Source organism: Hemicordylus capensis, chromosome 3, assembly GCF_027244095.1.
Source record: "Hemicordylus capensis ecotype Gifberg chromosome 3, rHemCap1.1.pri, whole genome shotgun sequence".
Taxonomy (NCBI): Eukaryota; Metazoa; Chordata; class Lepidosauria; order Squamata; family Cordylidae; genus Hemicordylus; species Hemicordylus capensis.
Genome location: NC_069659.1, coordinates 39952222 through 39977908, shown reverse-complemented (window position 1 = coordinate 39977908; position 25687 = coordinate 39952222). Strand labels below are relative to the sequence as shown.

General features: G+C 41.3%; 1 protein-coding gene across 2 annotated transcripts in view; it reads left to right on the top strand.

The window, feature by feature from the left end:
* UBL3 (ubiquitin like 3) overlaps positions 1–25687 on the top strand; it is a 64988-nt gene that overhangs the window by 21328 nt on the left and 17973 nt on the right. The window contains exons 1-2 of one of the 2 annotated variants that reach the window (XM_053310443.1): positions 4134–4274; positions 24128–24236. In XM_053310443.1, coding sequence (XP_053166418.1) covers positions 4209–4274; positions 24128–24236 — 175 coding nt within the window. In that variant the 5' untranslated portion in view covers positions 4134–4208. Of the gene's footprint in view, positions 1–4133; positions 4275–24127; positions 24237–25687 lie in introns of those variants that run through there. The other variant, XM_053310444.1, reaches the window with a different exon arrangement.

Here is a 25687-nt window from a genome sequence, read left to right as displayed (position 1 = left end):
GAAGGGAGAAAATATCCCACCTCATCTCGGGTATCCTGGAAGGGAGCTCCATTTGGATCATGACACTAGCCACGCTGCTGGGTTCCATGACAGCATGCATAGAGTGCACCCCATGGGCCAGGTGGCACTCTCGCTGTCTACAGTGGTTTCCCCTCCCTTACCAAGACGAGATCATGGCACGTTCTCAAATTCGAACCTGGATCCCACTCGATGTACGGGTCTCGCTTCAGTGGTGGAGGTCCAAAGCAGTATTCAGGGAACTTCCCTTCACCATCCCAAGCAGAGTCACAGTAACAATGGATGCGAGCCTGGAAGGCTGGGGAGCACATCTGGGACATCTCTTTGTACAGGGAAGATGGCACCCTCACGAAGGCAAACTCTCGATCAACCTGTTAGAACTCAGGGCCATACGTCTGGCCCTAATACACTTCATTCCACATGTCAAACACCGACACGTTCACATTCGCACAGACAACACCACGGCAAAGTCCCACATCAACAACCAGGGCAGAACGAAGTCCAGGCCACTGATTCGGGAGGCAGCCATGCTCTTCACTTGGGCAGGGAGAAACCTCCTGTCCATAACAGTAGAACACCTGAGCGGCGTATCAAACCACAGGGCAGACTGGCTCAGCAGAAGAAGGATCGACTCAGCGGAATGGTCACTGAACCAGAAGGTCTTTGAGCTGATGTCCAGGAGTCTAGGTCAGCCAGTGATAGACCTCTTTGCCACCCTCCAGAACAGAAAAGTGCAACGCTTCATGTCTCGTTTCCGTCACCCACAGGCAGAGGGGACGAACGCGCTGTCCACCCGATGGCCAGCGGGCCTACTCTATGCGTTCCCTCCCACAGCGATAATCACCAGAGTAATTCAGAAGACACGTCTCGAGGAGCCCACATCATTCTGGTTGCCCCCCAGTGGCCGCGGCGCCTGTGGTTCGCCGACCTAGTGTCCATGTCAATACGACCACCTTGGCCGCTTCCAAGACGAAAGGACCTGCTATGTCAGGGGCCAGTGTTTCACCCAGACTGGCTGCAACTCAACACCTGGACATTGAGCGGGAGAGTCTAGCAGCACTGGGGTACGACCACAGAGTTCAGAACACAATCTTGGCCTCAAGAAGAGCCTCCACGAACAGAATTTACCAGACAACCTTGAGGGCTTTTTCTGTATGGGCAAGAGGAAGAAGGATTCGGCCCACAGCAGCAGAGGTTCAAGACGTGCTGCTATTCTTGCAAGAGGGTTTGGATAAAGGGCTAGGACCAAGCACCCTAAGAAGACAAACCTCGGCTCTGGCCTCTGTTCTTGAGCTGAAATCTAAAGACTCGCTTCTGCTCCACACTCACATAAAATGCTTCCTGAGGGGAGCCACTAACTTGGCACCACCTCCGATACATAGATTTCCGTCATGGGACCTGAACAAGGTCCTCAATGCACTCACGAGGTCTGTTTGAACTACTGAAGGAGGCTTCCCTCAGGGTACTTACAGGTAAGGTCCTGTTCCTGGTGGCAATCACCTCCGCTCGCAGGGTTTCTGAAATTAGCGCCCTTTCAGTGCGCAAGGAACTGTGCGTTTTCCAGGACAAGGCGGTGATCCTATACCTAGATCCCACTTTCATGCCCAAGATAAATTTAGTTTTCCACCAGTCACAGCAAGTCGTACTGCCTTCCTTCTGTCCAAAACCGTCACATCCCAGGGAGCGTGCTTGGCATTCGCTAGATGTCAGGAGGGCTCTGCGCATATACATACGGAGAACAGAACCGTTCCACAAGACTGAGGCCCTTTTAGTCTCCTATAACTCCAAAACTAAGGGAAATAAGGTGTCTAAGACCACCCTGGCAAGATGGATCAGGGAGACGATCGTACTGGCCTACAAGTCTCTCGAGATTCCAGTCCCACGTGGCATCACTGTACACTCCACAAGGAGCACAGCGACCTCAGCGGCATTCTCAGCCAGGTCATCACTTCACACTATCTGTCAAGCTGCCACCTGGGCCTCTATCACTCCATTCATAAAACACTCCAAAATCTCCATGTTTCACGAGGAGCAGGCAGCCCTAGGCCGCACAGTGCTCCAACAGGTGGTGTAGTACACTTCTGCAACCCGCCCAGGCTAGCAGGCAGTCTTCACCTAGCTTGGGTATGTCCCTTACTAAAGGATGGTCTCCGATTACGGTGGAAAAAGAGAGTCAATTCCTTTGTGCTTGACCCTGAGAGTGCACAGTCTGCTCAGTTGGTGTTTGGAGGTGGTTGTTTTTGTAGGATTCCATATTTATTTTAATTTTATTTACTTATTTAATTAAATTTATATACCGCCTGACTCCAAGGACTCTAGTTGGTGTTTAGTTTAGTTTCACAAAACAAAACCGAAAAACCCCAAAATAAAACTATTAAAGACCACAGTTTAAATTTTTAATGTTGCTTCTGAAGCAACCTACATCTTCAGAATTAATCTTGATTAAAAGGAATGCCATTCTATTGATACTTTTCTTAAATAGCTACTTTTAATCATGCCTTTCTTGAAGACATACATTACTGTACTCTTAAATATATGGAGAATACGAATCTTACTGAAAGCGCAAATTTATTGTTGCTCAGCAGCTAGCTGTTCATTCATTTGTATGTATATATGAGTTGGCTTACAAAATCTTGTGCTCAGACTAATGTAACAAGCAATTGAGGTCTTGGGGGTAGGGAAATGACACTGGCTAATTCTGTAGCGAATGCTCCATAACAGTGGCGGACAAACTTTGGGATCAAAACAAAATGCTGTGACTGCTTGCTTGTTCCAGAGGTTGGTTTTTCCGGAGGTGTAAAAGCATTTACTTAAAGATTTGCCTTGCAAGTAAATTTAGTTAGAGAACAGAATAATTTTAAAGCAAGTTGATATTCACAATTCTTCTAAATGAATATCACTATTAATTACAACTTCTTCTTTAATCAGAAATAAAACATGAGGTGTGATTCAGCCAAAGAGCATTTATAATCCCCATTGATTTAAGAATTAAGCTTGTCTTAACTCTTTTCTATAGAAATCTGCAACTAAAACCATGAGTTCAGCATTTCTAAGCTTGTCTAGGTCACGCTCATGAAATTTAAGAGAACTTGACTTATAAGGCAATTGATATGAAAGTGTGCAAGGTGTCTAATAAAGTACAAGTCACCTGCGCTACAGATGACAAATCAGCACTGAGCCATTTATATTACCTTTTAACTCCATTTTTATGTCATGTAACTATCTGATTTCTGAAATTGGTTTAAGTGTCAGTACCCTAATTAAAAATATTTATTACTCTACCTATCAGTTAAAGAGCATGGATGTTTATAATAGGTTGGCAATATTTTCTACAGCAGAAACAAAAAATAAAACTTGAACACAGAAATTTACTATTTTTAGTTTAAACTGTTTTTGCACTTTTGCAATTTGACCCTCCAGTTCATGTGTGTTCAATATTTTCCACAACACAGAAAACGCAAATATTTTAAATAAACAACACATTGTGGCAGGTGCATGAAATGCTAACACTTTAGTAAGGGTAAAATTATGAAAGAATTATGAATAAAAATGAAAAAATGTTAAAAGTTCATAGTATTTACAAAACTGGCCTCTGTGTGGGGGGAGAGGACTGTATGACACAATAACTGAAACAAAGGTACGCTCAGGTGTGGAAGTGAGGAGGTGTGCAGGGTTGCTTGACCCTCGGGACATATTTTCAGGAAAGTACAGCGGGCTTCAGAGAAAAGGAGAGAATTTTATGAAAAATTGTCCTTTCCCCATAGCACCAGGGCAGTGTTAATCTGGATGTCAGCTGAGCTGAACCTTTTAGTACATAGAAGTTGAGAATAATTTAAAGCTTGTTGTAAAAGAATAACTGAGAACTGTGACCACAGTAGACTTTTCATCTTTAGGACTGAGTTACTTGACTTGTAAAGAATGATATAAGAATAACCTGGCTGAAAATTAGAATTATTATTGTTTATCATGTAGCCCAGCAGTACTCATTCCAGATAGATTGTTGTTTAGAATCTTGCAGTTTGAAGATGAATCTAGAACAGGAAGAGGAAGCAGACTTGAAGTGATAGTCCAGTAATAGACTGGAAAATGCAGGGTCTTTTTACTACTTGTTGTGTGATAGTGAGTACATAGTATTGAAAACCACAACCACAGAAGTGCTTGGTTTGTGACTGGCTAAAGGAGATTGAAACATGGGAACTCCTCAAGAGGCCAGATACCATATCTTGGATGAATTGAACTGTAGTGAAAGGCTGTTGGTAAGATTTCAAATAGATAAAGAGAGAGAAATGAATTAGTGCATCGATTCTGCCTAATATCAATATGTAGAAGTAGATGAACAATATTATGTAGCAGAGTAGTGGGTTGTTTTTACTGATACTGTATGTTTGTCGCAAAGTATGGGGCTGAAATAATGCTCTTTATTAATACTTCTTAATATATGGTTTTTCCTCTTCCATATCAACTTACTTTCCCTAAGCTCCTTTCCCCCCCTCACACAGTGTAGGAAGTCATCCTGTACTATGGGTTGTGTTTCTGAACTTGTTCCTATAAACATGGTTTGTGCAAGGCAAAGCTTTCTTTCTAATCAGGCAGTGGAAACAGGACCCTCCCGATTCTGGTTCTCACCACGGCCACCATAGTGCTTCCTTTCCCTCTGTAGTAGAAAGTTAATGTCTCCAGAAGAACACAATATTATTACTTCTATAAGTGTTTAAAAGTTCAGTGCTGTAAATTGAGACAGATATCCTTTATTTTGCATATTTTGTTTGAGGGATTACTTACTTGGGTAGAAATAAGGGACTCTTAAAAACAATTATATACATATATGCCTCCCAAACATTCTAGTGTCCTTCTTAATAACAAAAACAGCAAACATCTAACAGAGAACCAGTTGCAGATCCAACGGTAATGAAAAGGTTATTTATCAGAACCTAAGGCTACGTGTTGAAGCTTTTTACCTTCACTTTGCTACATTATTCTGAATGAGCATTTGCTGCAGTATCTCACATCTCAGTGCATTGCTGATGATTGTTGGACACATTGTCGGGTGCATACTTGGTTCATATGGGCACTGGTCAGCCCTGTTGGATCTCATTGATCAATGCAAACTTGAAAACACATCCTAGAATGCTCTCATTCCTTTCATCTTCACAGGGGTGGTGGTGAGAAAGCTGTCTTTTAGGGATGTTACTGATTTCCTTGTTGAGGAACCTGTAATTCTCTTCCAAGTAACTCTTGAGTTCCCCAGAACACAGTTTGAAATCCATTAGTCTAGAGTGTGGAAATATTTAGGAAAGAGAACCCTCTTGTATCTTTTTCGTCTGGCCCTTCTGCATAGTTTCCTAGGAAGCTTACCACTGTTGCACATTTGTTAGTGAAACTTCAAAATCATGCATCATGGCTGGCACCCAGTAGTATCCTTACTCCATTCTGAAAGCTAATATAGTCATCCACCACCTGAAACTAAGCAGGTCTGTGTGTATAAACTGCCTAGATAGATCTCCTAGGAAGCATATGTATGTCATTCTGAGTGCTTATTGAGGAAAATTAAGATTTTACGAAAAGACAAGTGCATCTTTTTGACATTCTGCTGTAGAGCTGTTGTTTGCTCAGATCACGAGGAAGGGGGCAAGTCAAGTGACTTGAACATGCAGTAGCAGAGAGGGTTGATATGTTAGTTTGCTTCCCCACCCTCCAACCCCAGTACCTTCATCTATTTCAAGAACATGGTGGCTGGTAATAACGTATGGGAAGGGAATAAGAAGATCATATATACACAGACCTTAGTTTCAGGATGGCTGTATCAGGCGATTTTCAGACTTCTAGCTCTTCAAACTAGCAGTAACATCATTTTGACAGGGGAATAGATCTCCCACTACACTAAGTGTGAGTCAGATGGATGTAATAAGTAATGATGGGTACAAAGAAGAAGGTATCTAATGACAACAAAAATTCCAGAAGCACTTGTTCCACTTGTGTGAATGACTGAAGAGCATATAACTGAACCATCAGGGATTTTTACATGCTAGACCAGACTTCCCCAAACTGCGGCCCTCCAGATGTTGCTGAACTACAATTCCCATAATTCCAGCTACAATAAATTGTAGCTGGGGGTGATGGGAATTGTAATTCAGCAACATCTGGAGGGCCGCAGTTTGGGGAAGCCTGTGCTAACAGACTCTGTGACCAGTGTTCCCTCTAAGGTGTTTGCTTGTGCGTGCACACAGGTTTTTTGATGTCCGCTTAGTTAATTTTAGATCCCACTCAGGTTGAATCGGGAAGGCCCCTCTCTACCTCCCAGAACCAAACCTATTCTGTGCACAGATGAAAAAAAAATGAGAGAGAACACTGCCTGTGACTATTAAAGACCTTTTAACAACTTTTTTTGCTGGCAGCTGTTTGTTCTGTTAGAATATCTGTACAGCATGTGCTTTCTGACTCAGATTTCTTATGCCTAGGGTATTGAGGAAACTGACTTCAAGTGAGTAAGCTGAGAAGACCAAACCATTTTTCAACCCTTAAACATTCTCTTATGCCTGTTTGAATATTAATAGCTACAAATCTCACTGACACATTTATAGTGAACATGCTCTGAAATTTTAAATCCACACAGTGGATGTGGATCACTAGATCGGGTGAGGATTATTTTTGACTTTCTGTATTGTTGCTCGTATATTTGAAGAGGCGTCTTTTAAACTCATATGTTTGTGATGTGAGCAGCGGACATGGGGATGTGTTTATATAGTACAGGGAGGAATGGGGTGGTCTGGGCACCACTGTTGAGAGAATGGAGGGCAGAGTAAGGTATGGCGGCAGGAGGAAATGCTATTATTAAAAGAAAGAGGAAAGTAGTCATTTGAGAGTTATTGTCCTTTCTGGTCCTCCTTCCAGCCAGTGGGTTTATGGTAGCAACCTCTTTGGATTCAGCAGCAGTTCCTTCCATCCAAAGCTAGTAAACAGAAAGGCATCTGCCATCCAAGATCTGATTCTGGATGAAAAAGTGAAATTGGTACTCATTACAGAGATGTGATTGGATAAAGCAGGAGTTAATCTTACACTGTGAGTAAGATTGGAATTGCCTAATCTTAAACTGATTTTTTAAAAATATGTAACACAAAATTCAAGACCGCCTTCTGACATATTTATGTTGAAAGAGAGGTTCAGAGGCTGAAGTGTGTTAAAATGGAGAATGCCCTTTATTTATTCAGGGTCTTATGACTTCATTTGGTCTTGGAATAAATGACAATGTTTGTTTACCAGAGGTAGGATTTTTTTTAAAAAGAAAGTGAGCCAGAGCATAGTTGCTAACCCCATTCAGTTTCCTTGATGGCACACAAGTTCTGTAGTGTTCCTTTGGTACAAAGCTCTATTTATGGAAGGGCAGAAAGGCCTTTGTTTGTGTGATGTTTTTGTCAACTTCAACTATAAGTTCTACAACTCTACGAAATGCTTGATTGATGTGTTCAGAGATCTTTTACCAAAAGTGTAATGACTTGCCTGCTTTCTTTAAAGGCTTCTACAGACATCAAAGTACTTAAGCAGTTCTAAAAACATGCTAGCAGTATGTTTTTGCAGAAAACTGCCAAAATCTATATGGAATCTTGCTCTCCATGTATTGGAGGAGAGTGGGGCTGTGGAAGATCTGCTGTTCTGGGATTGCATCTATGTGCCAGGCCATGGCACTGCAGTCTGTCTGGGACTCTGTGCTCCTCTGGCATATGTGTTGTCCCACAACCACACACTATGTCTGAGTAGTAAGCATAGCATACAATTGGAGCTGGGGCCATTCTGCCTTGGGGTGAAAAGTGATGAAGGTAAGGAGCTTAGTTGGCTGCTGGATCTCTGTTCCTGCCTCCCAGCCTGCCATTATGATGGCTGCTATTATAAGCTAGGGCAGAGGACAGGAAGGCAAGTGTGTACTCCGTTCTCCATGCCTGTGTGTCTTGCATTCTGCAAACAGAGCAGAATTACACCCTGATCATTTAGAATAGTTATATTTTCCTGCTGTCATGTTGTGGGGTTCAGCATTGCTTTTTGTCCTAATATTTCAGTATGTTCTTTATTGGTGGTGTTCATTGCATGGCCCATGAGCAGGAGTGCAGCAAGATTTAAGTGCACTACCTCCACCGCCCTCTCCTTGCCCCCCACCCCGTGTCTTTGCTGCATTCACGCTGTAGGGACAGAAACAAAACATTATCAACATGACCTCACTCACATGCATATCATTTCACACTCTCCATCCGCGTGTGCACGTGTGCATGTTCCCCTGGCTCAGAAACATATTTAAAAACAAATATACCTACTATCACTTCGTATAATCATACATCAACAGCAAAGAGCGAGCTATCACCTAGCCAGCGCCACTCCCCCGTTCAGTTATTTAATTATAGCTATGCTCCTGCTTGTAGTGGCTCTCATCAACCCTAAATGGACCGGACAATACCCCTGCTAACTGAGCAAAGAGACATCTTTTAAAATTGGTGATTATCTTATATTTAGCAGGAGGAGAACTGGCCCTATCCAACACCAGCACCGCATCCCTCTAGTGGCTGTTGCTGGTGTCTACCTTGTGTTTCTTTTTAGATTGTGAGCCCTTTGGGGACAAGGGACCATCTTATTTATATATTTTTCTATGTAAACCGCTTTGAGAATTTTGGTTGAAGAGCGGTATATAAATATTTGTAGTAGTAGTAAATGCAGCTTTTTGACTAAGCAGAATATTCTGCACAGCCTTCCTAGCCCTACATGGAGGCAACCGTTTCCACTGTGCAGTGCTGCACTTTCCCTAGCGCTGGTGGGGTTTTTTTGTTTGTTTTGTTTTAAGGAAGCAGAGTCCTCTTGAGCCCCAGAACCATCTTGGATGGTGTGCACAGAGTACTGGAAAGTGTAGTCTTTTCCGGGATTTTCCCCATAGAGCTCTATGGGGCTCTACATTTAGGAGAACTACACTTCCCAGTGCTCTGTATGCATCTTCCTAGATGGTTCTGGGGCTCAAGAAGACTCTGTTTCCCATAAAGAAGCTATAGCAATATTTCCAGTATGAGGTTCTCACATTGAAGCATTTTTTTATTTTTTGTTTTTTGGTCAAAGTGGTTCCCACTTGAATAATAGGGGAAGATCGCTGCTCTGTGTTGATAACTCAGTTATGAAATACTTAGGAGAGAATCTGAGCTTTTGTGTAGATCATTTGGTTCAATTTGCCTTTTAATTAAAAAAAAAATACATCCATATAGAATGTGTATTTCATTACCATTACACCATCATTTAAATTACTGGCATATTTCATTGTCTATTTGTTTGTAGGCTTTCTGATAACCTTTGCTTTCTCCAAAGAGACAGAATTGTTTTGAACTTAATTCTACTAAGGGACAAGATTAGTTGCTATAATGACATTCTGCTCCAAGAATAGTTATTCTGTTTTACCTTCGAGTAGTTGTTCTGTTTTACTTAATGCTTACTTTATTTTGGGTATCTCTTTTTAATAATTGCCTAATATCCCAAAGTTCTATAAAATTCCCCTATAAAATCCCTTTAAAAGCATAGGGATTTCTACAATAGGGGGATTGGATTTAGAAATATATTCTTTTCTGATCTAAAAGCCAAAGTGGGATATCATCTTCATTAGGACCAGCTAAACTGTTACATCCAGCCTGGAGAACTCAGAAGTTTGCTGCTTACTATTCTGTGACTTTTTAGTTCCAGTAAAGATATTGTCCTGTTTTGCCTTTTAATCCAACCCCGCCACCTGTTAGCCAAACTTGGCGATATATTATTTCTATGGGGTGGGGGTGGACTGGGACTTAGCTTCAATTACAGTGAGTATTTTATATGATGATGCTAATATGTCTCTTGCATTACACTGAAACTGTTGTGGTCTTGAAAGAGATTGCAGTAGATAATCATCATAATACTCTCTTCCGCTGCAGTGTAAATAGCCCCTGTGTGATTTTACTGACGCACTTAGGGAGAAAGGTGAAGACTCTTGACTGATTGAGCACATGCATCAAGAACTAATTAAACTGTGCATGTTACTGCTGAGGCAGATATTGGAAACTTTCATAGGTTTAGCTGTGGAAGAAGCTGTAGTGATTGTTAATAGTGCAGTTTTAGTCTTCATTGTATATTATCTTCTCTAAATCTGAAATTAGCTTTCTGCAAAGGGGTCTTTGGGGATATAGTATCCACTGTATTGCTAATCAAATTCTGAGAGTCTCTTTTAAAAGTTAGCATTTGGGGAAGTTGAACAGCATAGCACTATTCTAGGCCATCTTGGTCTTAGTGTAGGCTTTTGCAGCAGCTGTGTTCTTTCATTTTGAGCTATGTCATGATAGTGCCAGCAGCATCAAATTTCTTCAATACCATAGTGTCTACAGAATGCTGCAGCTGATTTATTCCAGGTGGTGAACAGCTGGAAAACCTGGACTATTTATTTGATAAAACTTGGGAGCTGCAAATTTGACTGCAGGTAGGAAATGCTGGAGAAGATATACTCCAGCTGGAGTGGGGACAGGCAGAGTTTGGGAGATCTGTCATTAAAGTTTTACATCTGGGGGTCTGTAGCTGCCTTACCCAGTAGCTAGCACTGGTTTAAAAAATGGAACAATTAGCTCAGTGTTCTAAAAAAATGGAACAAATAGCTCCATTAGATGGAGTTAAGCTTGAGTGTTATCCTCTTCAAGCAAATAGTAGATTTCTTATAAACATTACAAGTCTGAGCTTCAAGAGCACATCATTATTCCATAAAACTTTGCTGCACTTCTAATAAAGTCAATTTAGTGGAAATGTTGAAGCTGCCTTTTACTAAGTCAGACCATTGGTCCCTCTAACCCAGATTTGTCAATTCTTACTAGAATCCTCTCCAAAGAATCAGATAGAGGTCTCTTCTGCCCCATATCTAGATCTTTTGAAGTAGAAATTCAGGGAGTTTAATCTGGAACGTTTTACTTGAAATGTATATCCTGCTCATCAGGTAAAAACCTCCAGGGTAGCTAAGGTAGTATTAAAAATGAAAAGAATAGTAGCAGCAGAAAACATGAGCCAGGTAAAACAATACATAAAATTCAGCATCTAAAAGACCTGGACAAATAAAAGTGCTGCAAAGAAGCCAGGTGCTGAGCAAACCTTTCTGTAGAGAGTTTTCCAAAGTTAAGGTACTGCAGGTGAAAAGGCTGGTGGAGGGGTGTGCTGGAGAGCATGTTCTCTACCTCAAAGCTAGAGCCCCACCCCCTTCATATTAAGAACAGCCCAGCTGGATCAGGCCCAAGGCCTCCTGTTTCACCCAGTGGCCCATGAGTGCCTCTGAAAGGCCCATAGGCAAGGGCTGAAGACATACCCTCTCTCCTGCTGTTCCCCTGCATCTGGTATTTAGAGTCATCTTGCCTCTGAGGCTGGAGGTGGCCTGTAGCCTTTAATGGACCTGCCCTCCATGAATCTGTCCAAGCTCCTTTTAAAGCCATCCAAGCTAGTGGCCATCACCACATCCTGTGGCAGAGAATTCAATGGATTAATTATGCTTCAATTAAGAGTCAAATAGTATTTTTTTAAAAGCTGTTTTGCAAGATCTGTTGGGTTACTAGCAGTTCTTAATTTTTTTAAAAAAAAGTTACATCCTAAGTGACTCAGAACAGATGTGCACCAACTATTCAGTTGTGCAGATATTGAGCTTTTTATGAAAAAAAACTGCACCTGGTTTTAAAAATGTATATTTAGACATTTAAATTGAGTATGTTTGCAATGTAAAATTATCCACAGCTCAAATGGATTTTTCTTTAAAGGTCTATCTATATGTGGCTGATTTGGAGGCAAAAAATTTACAAAAATGTCTGAAGGATATTTTCTTTGAAATGCTTCAGATGTTTAGAAAATTAATGGGAAAACTTGACATAAGAGTTGTTAAAATGAGAGAGCATGGCCAGCCTTAGTAGTAATCAGACCTAGACTGCTGCTTAAGACACTTCTTTGCTGCAGGAGTGAAATTGAGCTTCCTCTTCCTAGTTGTTAATGCTTCTGCACAACAGAAAAGGAGTAAAGGTAAAGTTGTGCTGTCAAGTTTGTGTCGACTCCTGGTGACCACAGAGCCATGTGGTCTTCTTTGGTAGAATACAGGAAGCCTTTACCATTGCCATCTCCCACGCAGTATGAGATGATGCCTTTCAGCATCTTCCTATATCGCTGCTGCCTGATATAGGTGTTTCCCATAGTCTTGGAAACATACCAGCGGGAATTTGAACCAGCAGCCAGAGATAGCTGAAGTTTGTGTTTGCACAGCTGTTCATGTCAAAGTTTGTTAATATAGAGTTTTGGTCCAGGGAAATGGGCAGCATCAGTACCCTTGATCCTCTTGGCTGCATATGCCTGAATGTTTACTAAGAGCTAAATTTAACTGACAAACTAATTCAGAGAAGGGGCCTCTTGGTTTTATGTAGTTTAATTCATGTCTGGGTTACTTATTTGTGCTAGAGTAAACCAGCACAGACATTTTCAATACACATCAATTCGGGATGCAAAATATCCTTTTAATCTTATGCAAACTTCTTAAGAACATAAGAACAGCCCTGCTGGATCAGGCCCAAGGCCCATCTAGTCCAGCATCCCGTTTCGCACAGTTGCCCAACAGATGCAGCCGGAAGCCACAGGCAGGAGTTGAGGGCATGCCCTCTCTCCTGCTGTTAGTCCCCCACAACTGGCACTCAGAGGCTTCCTGCCTCTGAGGCTGGAGGTGGCCTGTAGCCCTCTGACTAGTAGCCGATGATAGACTTCTCCTCCATGAAGTTATCCAAACCCCTCTTAAAGCCATGCAGGTTGTTGGCTGTCACCACATCTCATGGCAGAGAATTCCACAAATTGATTATGCGTTGTATGAAAAAGTACTTACGTTTGTTGGTCCTAGATTTCCTGGCAATCAATTTCATGGGATGACCCCTGGTTCTAGTGTTATGGGAAAGAAAGAAAAATTTCTCTCTATCCACTTTCTCCACACTATGCTTGATTTTATAGACCTTTCTTGTCTCTTCTTCTTCTGTGACTTAAATGTCTTATTGGCCAGTTCCTCCACTTTTTTCTTGTTACTTTCAGTCTGTAGCTAGTGTCATTCAGGTTACTCTCTCTTTCAGACAGCTTGTGAGGTTCTAGACACACAACCTTTGAAAAAGCACACTAGCAATCTGAAGCATTCACTATGAAAAAAAGTTCTAGTAAGAACTAATCTGCCTACTTTCCTTTCACTGTCCTTACAACTGGACTAAATTTGGTCCAAATAGGTTAGTCAATTAACAAGTTAGTCCACTTGCACCTCAAACATTAAACATTCATCTTGTTTCGGGGTGGGTGGCTTCATAAACTACACCATTGAGGTGTCCCTATGTGTGCCTACACAACTGTACCCAATTTGGTTCATATTGGTCCAGGCATTGCGAATTTGATCAGGGGGTACGGACACACGGATGGACACACATGGAATGCTGGGTGATCTCATCAGCCTACTGGAAAGTAGGCTTTAAAATACATTCTCTATTGGAGCGTCAGCTTGCCCTTTTCTCCTCTTTTACTAAAAATATGATAGCATATTTTGGAATATTTTTCTGTTTGAGCTCAACAGTGTAGAGCACTGCCTAGAGATGTACATATCAGGTGGTATAGAAATAAATGTGTTTAGCTGGGATATATTTTCATCATATTCTAACTAATGGATAATTCCTAGTAACTTGCTTTTTCCTCCAATTGAGACTTTCTTTAGGCCAGAATTGGCAAATATAATACACACAATGGCTTTAATGTTGCAAGACTAAAACTATTTATGAAGAAGGTAAAGGAGCTGACAACATATAGGCTTGGTTCACATGTGGCATTGCATGAGTTTACCTTGCACACTCCCTCCTCCTCCTCACAGTTTCTCTTCATGGCTTTCTGGTTGATGCTAATGATAGTTTGATGTTGCATCAGAAACATTAAAGCATAGTATTGCACTTGTCCTCCAAACTAGAATTACAACCATGGTTTGATCTTGTATCGGTCCTCAGGGAACATTGCCTCATGGGGCAAATAGGAATGAGAGAGTGAGTGTGCGCGCACACACACGTTGTTTCAACTGGGAAAATGTTGTGAGGGCAAAGAGTTACCTCCAGTGCAGCAGTTCTGATCCAGTTTCCCCAACTGCATTTTCAGCTTGTCAAAACCAGGTAGATCCAGTAACAGATCTTCCTGTAGTTAATCCTAATCTAAGCTAGGATTAACTATAAACAATGTTTAAATCTCTTCTGTATATGATGTGGTGTTTCTAGTAAACTTGGTTTCTGTGGCTCTGTTACATGTTCCCTATCTATTTTTCAGTGTGCCTCTAATAAAGCTAACTGGTTAAAATAGATAATATATAAGAAAATATTCATACTCTTGACCAGTAAGAAGCTAGTAAACCAGTATGTGTGTACTAGGTTTCCAGAATGCTTGAAAATAAAGAATCTGATGATAGCAATGATAGTTTTACCACTCTGAATGGTTCAAGAAAACATTACTTTCTGATCAACTCCAAATATGCCAATTGGTCAACTTGTGAATGCATATTCCAAAAAGTAATTTTGAGAGAATTGGAGGTTACTCTCCCAAAACCCTCACCATGTTATGTGACACTTTCAGCATAGTTATGCCAATACTAGTACTGTGGCGGTGTGGTGAACCCTTGCTGTTCAAGGGATCATAACTCACAATTAGAATTTGTATGTGGGGTGGAAAAAGACAGGAACAGAAAAAGGAGAAAATATGCAAATTATTAAGTATAGTCCACTAACCAGCTTTGTCTTCCTTCCTTCCTTCCTTCTTCTTTCTTTCTTTCTTTCTTTCTTTCTTTCTTTCTTTCTTTCTTTAGAGAACTTGCTATATAGATTAAATGAGACTTACCCTCCCCACCACCACCACCTCAATACACCTCAATAAGTGATAATTGAACCTTTTGTGCCTTATTGTTGGTCATTTCCCTTCAAGAGTATTCCCACTAGCTTCATTAGCTACCTGCTGTTTCCCAGCTTACCACAGTTGTACTATAAGATACACTTTTAAAGCCCCAGAGTTATCTCATGAAAATATTGTTTATGGTCTTGGGAATTTCAAGCAACAACAACAAAAAAATGAATAATAGCACAGTGGTCTGTGGTTCTGATCTTCATAAAGCATAAGACATTTGTTGTGGGCTGCTTCATACTTTAGTACTTGTTTATACCCTTTTGGTGAGGAAAGTGTTTAAGCCGTATTTATGGACAACTTGTATTTTCTTATGCTAATGATAAGGCTACTAGTATTTTTAAGCCCGTTATAATAACGGGTGCTAGCCTTCCCCCCACCCCTTTGTGTGTGTGTGTGGTTTTTTTTTTTTTAATCTCTCTGTCTGTGTCTCTCTCTCTGTTTGTTTCTCACTTGCTCTTTGTCTTTGTTGTCCTCCGAGGTTTTTCCTCCCCTCTCCCTTGTCCCTGTGTCTCTATGCGCTTTGGTGGCCCCGCTGCTTCTGCTTTCCTGCGGCTGACCGGGAGCTGAGTGGAGGCCATAGGAATCTTAAAAAGAAAAAGCTTCCGCCGCCGTTGTTGCCGAACTCCCACCCTCCTTCCCAACTTCCGAGATCACCTTACCCCGGCCCGTGTCAGTTGGGCGAAGAAAAGTCCTTAATTGAAGAGGGAGAGAGGAGCTCGCAAGCAGAGCTCCTGTCTCTGCAAAGCCTCTTCCTGAACTGGTGCTTTGGGCGCGAAGGACGCCTATTGGGTCCTTCGCGTCCATAGTGTCAGTTCGGGCAGAGCCTTTGCTCAGAGAGGAGCTCTGTTTGCGAGCTCCTCTCTTCCTCTTTAGTTATGGAGTTTTCTCGCCCAACTGTCACGGGCTGGGGTAAGGTGGGTTTGGAAGTTGGGAGGGAGGGTGGGAGTTTGGCGGCAATGGCGGCAGCGGTTGTTGTTTTTTTAAAAGTGCTTTTTACGGTCTCCGCTCGGCCCCCAGTCCCGGCCTCCGTCTCCCCGGCCGGTCTGCGGCTCCTCTTGCTGAGGCGGTGGCTCTGCCGCCGCCTCGGCCATTTCCCCCTGCCGTCTCTTCTCTGGCTTTGTGGCGGCTGCTTGGCTGCTCCGCTGTTCATTTTGGGAATGCCGCCAACGGGTGTTTGGGTCCCGCCGCCGCCTTTGTCTTGAAGTGGCTGCCAAAGCCGCATCTGTCCTCGCTGCCTGCGGGTGATCTGGTCCCGCCGCCGCCGGACAGAGTCAAAAACATGGCTGGCTTTTGTCTGTCTCCGTTCTGCCTCGGCGGTCCTGCGCATGCGCTCCGTGCATGCGCAGATCAGGCCAGGGAGGCACGGACACACGCTTGGTGTCCGTCCACGGACGGACACCAAGCGTTTTATTAGAGAGGATGGTGAACTTGCGTTTTGGGTGGTATAAAAATGTGTTAAATAAACAAACAAACAAATAAGGTGAGAAGCAGAAAAGTCATAAAGTGGCCCATGGTAAGGTAAAGTGTGCCATTAAGTCGATTTTGACTCCTGGCTCCTACATAGCCCTGTGGTTTTCTTTTGGTAGAATCCAGGAGGGGTTTACCATTGCCTCCTCCCGTACAGTATGAGATTATGCCTTTCAGTCCGATAGTACCAGCGGGGATTCGAACCGGCAGCCTTCTGCTTGTCAGTCAAGCATTTCCCGGCTGCGCCATTAGGTAGCTAGCTGAAGTGTTCCATAGCATAGTGTTAATTTGTGGTGTTACATACTATGAAATAGGCGTGTAAATAGACTGCAACTCTGTAGAAGAATACATGCTTCACATACAGAAGGCCCCTGTCCTCTCAAGGCATGGCTATGAAAGTCCCCTCTCTGAAACCCTGGAGAGTTACTGCTGGTGAGTGTAGACCAGAGCTGCTCAAATTCGGCCCTCCTGCAGATGTTGGCCTACAACTCCCATAATCCCTAGCTATTGGCCACTGTGGCTGGGGATAATGGGAGTTGTAGTCCAGAAACAGCTGAGGGGCCTAAATTGAGCAGGCCTGCTGGTGTAGATAGTTGTGAACTAAATGAGCCAATGGCCTGATTCTGTATGAGACAGCATCATATATTCAAATGACTGAGACACACAGATTCCACTTACATTGACAGTAACAGTCAACACAAATGCAGATATTTCCTTTTTCAGGGGTAGAAGACTGTAAGCCCTATTGGATTTATCCCACTACACTAAAACCTTGCTAGAAATTATATTATGAACTCCTTTTAAAAAATAATTGCACTTTCCCCAAGGAACTCAGGAAGGTAGGTTAGGCTAAGAGAGAGTGACTAGCCCAAGGGGTGTCAGCGTGTTTTATGGTTGAGTGGGGATCTGAACCTGGGTCTCTTAGTTAAAGGTAAAGTGTGCCATGGAATTGGTGTCGACTCCTGGTGGCCACAGAGCCCTGTGGTTGTCTTTGGTAGAATACAGGAGGGGTTTACCATTGCCTCCTCCCCTGCAGTATGAGATGATCGCCCTTATACTGTCTTACCAGCAGGGATTCAAACCGGCAACCTCTGGCTTGGTAGTCAAGCCATTTCCCTGCTGAGCCATTAGGTGGCTTCAGGGTCTCTTAGTACAACATTCTAACTTAGAAAACGTTGTTTTCCCTTCTGAATGCAGACGGTTACTTCACACTTTGTGGAGTTAACTGGACCATCTTCTATATGTGAAGTGCAATTTTTATTGCAGCCCCTAAACGTTCATGACTTAACCAGTTTTCTAGCAGAGCAAACTCTTGAACCAGGTGGAGTGGGGCGGGAGTGTGCTTTCTGTTTTCTAAAACTCCGTGCAATGTTACATATAGAAAACTTCTCTTCTCCCCACCCCCATATTCTTCATTTTGGCAGCATAATCTGTTGTGCAAAGTGGGGAGGTGCTTCATCTTTCAGTTCCCTGAAGAGCTTTCCTTTGCACGTGTATATCTCATTATACCTAAGAAACTGTTACTGTGGGGATAGTGAACATGCTTTTGGCCGTTGTTTGCCTGAAATAATTACAGTGAATTTAATTAATACTAGTATAACTAGTCCGAATAGAATGACATGGAGACTGGTGGCTCTCTACGAGCATTCCATTTAATGTCCTACAAAGGCACTGACCTTTTTGTAACTCAGAGCAAATACCTTGAATCTACTTGCTGACAGTATAGCACTACCACTTCTTCTCTTTGTAGCTACTATGAAAATCAAGACTCATTGTTGTGTTTTTAAGCCAGGGAGTGCAATCAAAAGTACTTGACAGCTCGTTTTTTGTTTCCTCCCTTTAATGTATGGTGCAGATATATACAGCATACTTGACTTGGATTGTATATGCATTGCAAATTGCATCTCAGATTTATAGCATAACTTTAAAATTAAAACTGGCTGCTGTTGCACAAGAACCATAGAATTGGAATGGGCCAGAAATTTATTTATTTTAAATATTTATACCCTGCCCCTCCAGCACACTACTGCTCAGGGAGGCTCACAAAATTATTTTATTTATTTATTTTACATTTTATATCCCACTCTTCCTCCAAGGAGCCCAAAGTGGTGTACTTCACAACAACCCTGTGAAGTAGGTTAGGCTGAGAGAGAAATGACTGGCCCAGAGTCACCCAGCAAGTATTTGGCTGAATAGGGATTTGAACTCGTGTCTCCCCAGTCCTAGTCCAGCTCTCTAACCACTACACCACGCTGGCTGGCTCTCTATTAATTAGTTGTATTAATTGTATAAATTTAATTGTATCTATTAATAAAATAGATACAATGTAAAATAAGACTAATTGTGTTAAACAAATTAAGTTAAACAAGTTAAAAGACCAGGAGAAAACCAAAATTAAAATTACATTTTTTAAATAAAAAGTTTCATTAAAAGTTATTTTAAAAGCTAAAAAGTGAGAAATATAAAAACTAAAGAACCTACTAAAGAAATGTTAACTGCTCTTCGGGACATCGCAGCAATTACACCCAGTGGAAAAAACAGCAAGTGTAGAGGACCTTTGGTGACTAGTGTATTCTTTTTTTAGAACAGAAAATACTTAAAATGAGTATGAACCTGCAACTGTGGGAAAAAGGAGAGTCATCCTCTTACAACTAGTGATCTCTAATTTTTTTCATCTGTGTGCAGAATGAGTTTTGTTTTGGGCAGTATTATCAAGGCAGTGTGTGCACACATGTGTTCAGAGTAGGGCCCTCCTGATTCAACCTGAGCGGGATCTAAAATTAACTGTGTAGACATCAAAAAACTTGTGAGTGTGTGCATATGTGCACACCTTAGAGCAGGGGTGCACAACTCAGAATGATCTGCTGGACTGAAACCAGCTGTTACTTGGCTCATGGGGGCTGAGGTCAATTTTTAGGGTGCTGATTATTAAAGTAACATTTAACATCAATCAATACAGGCTTTTATGAGAGAGAAAGAGAAGGGAGATGGGAAAAGAAAGAGGGAAAGGATGGGGCAGGCTTGGTTTGAGAGAGAGAGAGAGAGAGAGAGAGAGAGAGAGAGAGAGTGGGGCAGGCTTGGCTTGAGAGGGAGAGAGATAGGAAAAGGGGGTGGGGCAGGCTTGAGGGGGAGAGAAAGAAAGAGATGGAAAGAGGATGGGTAGGTTTGGGGGGAGAGAGAGAGAAAGAAATGGAAAGAGCTGCCCTGCAGGCCAAGAAAAAGGCCATAGGGAACACTGCTTGCAACCACTTTGCTTTCCATATCTCATTCCTCTCAAGGGGCAGGTCAATAGGAAATCTGCTTCTCTCTGACCATTATTTGAAGTGCCACCAGTGTTTCTTCTAACAGGGATTACCAGATGTTGTTGATTACAACTCCCAGAATCCCCAGCTGCAATGGCTTTTGCTTGGGCATTATGAGAGTTGTAGTCAACAGCATCTGGGAATCCCTGTTAGAGGGAACACTGCCCCCCTCCCCATGGTGTACACCTAGTATCCAGTGAGATTATGTATGTCAATTATTAGATGTTTGATAATTTGCATAGATTACAGGAGGGGATTCAGAAGAATAAATTAGTTTTGTGGGGTTGTTTGCAAACCTCACTTATAATGCAAAGTCTACAATTTGACTTTAAGAAAACACTGAACACTTAGTATGAGAAATTAAAATGTAAGAGTGCTTCTGGTGCAGAAGCTTCCAGAAAAACAGCCTTCAGTGGTAGAGACGATTTAAAAAAATAATTAAAATAAAATTGATACAATGAATAACCAGTTATTGACACTTATGCACAGAGAGAACTTCAAACAAATTGCAAGATAAGATGAACAGTAATTTAAAAAACCCTCGAGATTCCCAATAACTTCTAGTCAAGTATTTCAGACTTAATAAATAAATACATAAAGTATAGCAGACTTTGGGAATTGCCCTAATGTTTGAAAGGCTTGTGTGTCTACTTGAGAACTGTTAACTAATGATAACATGGTGAAATATATGTAACTAGGAGGTAGAATAAATAACTGAGCTCTTATTTTAGTTTTAAAATATGTCCAGAATCATGATACAACATTCTTGTCATGTTTAAACAGATATCCTGGTGCAGAAAAGCAGCTGCTCCTAATAAAGGGTTAAATACGTTATTTATATAATAGACACATTTATTGTTTAAAAATAAACTCTCCTTTTAAAAATCCTTTGAAGAAATATGTTTACTGCAATATGTGACTGTCCCAGGAGGTTTAATTTCCAAAGCCCCCTTTTTAAGTCCTTGCAGCATGGGGAACCTTTAATGGCATTTTGTCCTTTTGTTGCTTACTCTGCAGAATGTTTGTAACTGCATTTTTACAAAATATGCTACCGCAGTTCTCAACATGTTTCCTAGATACAATTTTCTTTCTTAAAATAAAAATGTTTTAGCCAGTGAGATGGGGAGAGTACACAAATAAGTTGATATTAAACCTTTTTATCTTGACAACTGACCAGTGCCTCAGATGTGCTTTCATTTCCTTTCTGTATCATGTTTTCTAATATATTTGGGTTATGTGAAATTGCAGATTTTTAGTTTGGGATGGGAAGGTGTCTTAATTGACCAGTTTTGCATAATCTCTTAAGACATTTATTTTACTGCTTATATGTCCAGTCATAGATGTATGGAATTTTGTGCTTTCCTCAAAATACTAGGACTGTGCATCATATTGGAACAATAATTGTTTCTGATGCGATGTCAGCCATATCTGCATTTTTATAACAAGCTCTTCCAATGAAAAACGTCTCTGATATCGGCAATAGTATCAAAACGTCTCTGATATCGGCAATAATACAATGAGGCATTGCATCAAACCTATTGGAGGGGGTTATCTTTAGAGAAGATCTGGTGTTCCACAAAGAAAGTTGTTCAAAAGGTAGTGCAGTGGCAACTGTTCAGATTGTATCCTTTCCCATCACTCTACTGTCCTAAACATTATTACTTTGCATCCTTTCCCTGGTGTATTATTGGGGTGGGGATGGGGGTGGTTGCAGCCTATAATTACAGGGTACAGCTATTCTCCCCCTCTCCCTGGTCTCTATAGAACAATTCATTATTGTCAAAAGGAATTAAATGTTGTGAATTCATGTTCTGATGCAGATAAGGGGATCCACATGCATCCATTCATGTATATTTTATTCCAATCAAGAACAGTAGGCATACGTTGGATATACATCTGAATGTGTTTATCTGCTCACACTGTGTTACTTTCTGTTGGATATACATTTGGCTAATTCATATTAATGCATATTGATATCATGCAGTTGAGAGTTGGGGTTGAAACAAGTTAGATAATTAAACACAAGTAATAGCACCTAATCAGAGCAAGCTTGGGCATCAATATTTTAAATTATCTCACATTTTAAAAGTGGAGAGCTATTGAATTATTCACTGCTAGCTTGTATTTAGCACTTTTGGTATCATAAGGTAGCATTCGATGGTGTCTTGGATCCAATCTGTCCTGCCAGGATTTCTGAAATACCAATATCTTAAACAGTATCTCCCAGCTATGAATCTATGATTCTCTAAAAGAAATATTAATATAAAAGAAGGCACTTCCATATCAGCCTTAGAGCATTCCATACCTCTTGGAACCAATTGCACTATTTCATCTATCCGTTATCTTAAGTTGGTAGTCCTTAACTTTGTGGAGCCTTCTCAGAATTTTGGAATTCTGAGAAGGGATGGTGGGCACCACCAGTGTTGGCTCTAACAGGGATTTCCAGATGCTGTTGATGCCAACTCCCATAATCCCCAAAGGCCATTGCAGCTGGAGATGCTGGGAGTTGTAGTCAACAACATCTGGGAATCCCTGTTAGAGGGAACACTGGGCACCACCACAAAATAAATTCCTAAGGGCGTGGAGCCAGTAACACAATGACTGCCAGGGAAACAGTCACAAATTGTGTGTGATTTATTTTGATGGCTGTGGAATGTTTAGAAGCAATAAAGCTCCTAAATACCATTTGTAATTGTAAGAAATCTCTGTCTATCAGCTACATCTTCCTGACAAACAATGTAACAATTACCTTGCCAAAAGGTTAATCCAAAGAGGAAAAACATACAATTGGCTTAGCTGGCTTTAAAAGAGAATTCACTAAATTCATGGAGGTGGAGAGTGCTATCACTAGTGACTAGTCATTATGGTTTTCTGGAATGCCGGTACCCCACTGGTATGTTTCCCAGACTATGGGAAACATCTATATTGGACAGCAGCGATATAGGAAGATGCTGAAAGGAGAGAAGAGCTGGTCTTGTGGTAGCAAGCATGACTTGTCCCCATAGCTAAGCAGGGTCTGCCCTGGTTGCATCTGAATGGGAGACCTTGATGTGTGAGCACTGCAAGATATTCCCCTCAGGGGATGAAGCCGCTCTGGGAAGAGCAGAAGATTCCAAGTTCCCTCCCTGGCTTCTCCAAGATAGGGCTGAGAGAGATTCCTGCCTGCAGCCTTGGAGAAGCTGCTGCCAGTCTGTGTAGACAAAACTGAGCTAGATAGACCAATGGTCTGACTCAGTATATGGCAATTTCCTATGTTCCATCATCTCATACTTCATGGGAGGAGGCAATGGTAAAAAAAACCCTGTATTCTACCAAAGACAACCACAGAGCTCTCTGGTCTCTAGGAGTCGACACTGACTCGACGGCACACCAGTTGTTTGGGGGCAGCAACCGGGGGCGGGGGGAGGGCCTGTTGCCTTTTTGCCTTGCATGTATGGACCTTTCCAGAAGCATTTGGTTAGCCTTTGGTCTGTGGTTCCATGCAAAATAAATTTGCTCACATGATTGCAAGTCAGTCCTCCTGTAAGCGTACAGTCCTCCTGTAAGTTTAAAAATAAACTCTGCTACCTAACCTGAAGGCTGCTGCAGACAAGTTGAACCTAGGCAAAGAGCCACAGGACCAAAAAACAAACATGATTGGCAAAGATGATGGAACTGAGAACTCCAAGAGCAAAGTCAAATGTCTGAGATGGAGTAGGGGAAAATCTCTTACCTGCTGTAGCATCCAGAAAGGTGCCAGGCTGTGCAAGAAATGACAGTGTGGAAGTTGAAGAACATGTGTGCTTTCACACAGTCTTCTGGCTCACACTGGACCTTGGAGGTTATAATCAGACAGAGGTCAACAGAGGCAGCACCTTCAGAGTGGCAGCACAAGGAGAGGAGAGAGCAGCAGCAAGAAGAATAGTGGATGGGCAACAGTGAACATCGCTGTAGGTGCCCTATCACCACACTGCATACCGGGTACTCCTTTTACATATATATCTCGGAAACAGAAAAGAAAAATAGCTTGGGAATAATACCCAAGTTTAGTAACTGCAGCCTTACCCAGCAACAGCAATCTTTGTCCAGATTTTGGCAACATTTTTGTTCAGATTTAATTTTCTAAAATACTGGGCATGATTAATGTATAGTTCTGCAGAACTAGCTGTTGTCTTAATTTCCAAAGATTTAATTAAAGTAATTTCCAAGGTATGTTATATTCCATCCTGTAAGATTATATTGATTGCCAGTCTGTGTCTAGTCCAAGTAGTTCTGGATTAATTTTTTAATATTACTGTCAAATGTGACTTTTAAAAACCTTTACCTCATTGGGCAAGTGTTCTAAATAATGAAGATTTTAACTGTTCCTTAATAAAAACATCCTAACTAGTTCCTTTCTTTTGCAGATAAATTTGCGCCTCATCTTGGTAAGTGGAAAAACAAAAGAGTTCTTGTTCTCGCCAAATGATTCGGCAGCAGACATCGCAAAACATGTATATGATAACTGGCCAATGGGTAAGCTATATTTTAAGTTTTAACTCTGCTGTTAGTTCTTTAGTGAGAATATATCTTCTTAAATGCAGAAAACCTTGACATGTTGAAATGTGATCTGTTCTGTATCAACCTTCTGTGTGCTTTATCTCTGTTTCATCCATATGTTCCTATTTTTCTCTTAGTCTAAATTTTTTTACTTCAAAATGTCACTGTGCTGTGTGTGTGTGTATGTGTGTGTGTATAAGAATTATACATTAGTAGCCTTGACGTTGATATTCCACTGTATACTAATTCCACTAATTAGTTGATATTCCAAGTAACAATATAGTTGATATTAGTTGATATCCACTGTATACTAATTCCACTGTATATTAATTCCACTAATTGGAGCCAGCATGGTGTAGTGGCTAGAGTGCTGGACTAGGATGGGGCAGCCCCGAGTTCAAATCCCCATTCAGCCATGATACTAGCTGGGTGACTCTGGGCCAGCCATTTCTCTCTCAGCCTAACCTACTTCACAGGGTTGTTGTGAGGAGAAACCTAAGTATGTAGTACACTGCTCTGGGCTCCTTGGAGGAAGAGCAGGATATAAAATGTAAAAATAAATAATAAAATAAATAAATAAATACATGTTTGTTACAAACTTGATCTTAGCCAAAAGGCCGATAAGCGATACATGTTTGTTCTCCAGCTTACATTGGGGAAAGTGGCTTAGAGTAAGTTGCAGGAGGAAAGTTTGTAGGGAAAGGGTTTTTTAAATCTTTTCTTTATTTTGAATAAGTAATACAACTGAAATTCATATATTCAAATTTACAGAATAAAAACACAAAGATATATATTATCCCTCTCTCCTGATCTTCATACTAAAAATATATTTATCTCGGTACAATGAGAAGGAAATGGAGGGAACAAAGTATTTTTTTTAACAAAATAATCTCCAAAATCCATATAATTCAATCCACAACTGTTTATCAGGAGTAAAGTTGTCCTTCCAATGTTGTTTCACAATCCTTTTGGCAATTCCTCATGCTTGAAGAATCCATTGTTCTTGATATATAGATAAGTTCCATACTTTGGGGGCATACCTCAAAAGGACATGAACATCTTTAACAACCAAACATCACTGCAAACATCATATTAGCATTTTTATGAACTTCCAGCCAAAACAGTGCAACAGCTGGACAAGCCCAAACCATGTGTGTGAGTGTTGCATCCTCTAAACTGCATTGCCAGCATTTGGGAATCTGCAACCAACCTTTTCTAAACAGTCTTTGTGGTGTCCAATAAATATGAAACAGGAGCTTCTGCTGTATCAATCTCATTCTGAGGTCTAAAGAAACATATTTTACTGCTTTCAGGGCCACTTACCATTGATCTAAAAGAACAGGACACTCGAGCTCCCTATTCCAGAGTTCTCTTATGTAATTAATATCAATCTTATCTCTCTCTCTACATTTTTGATAAAGAAAAGT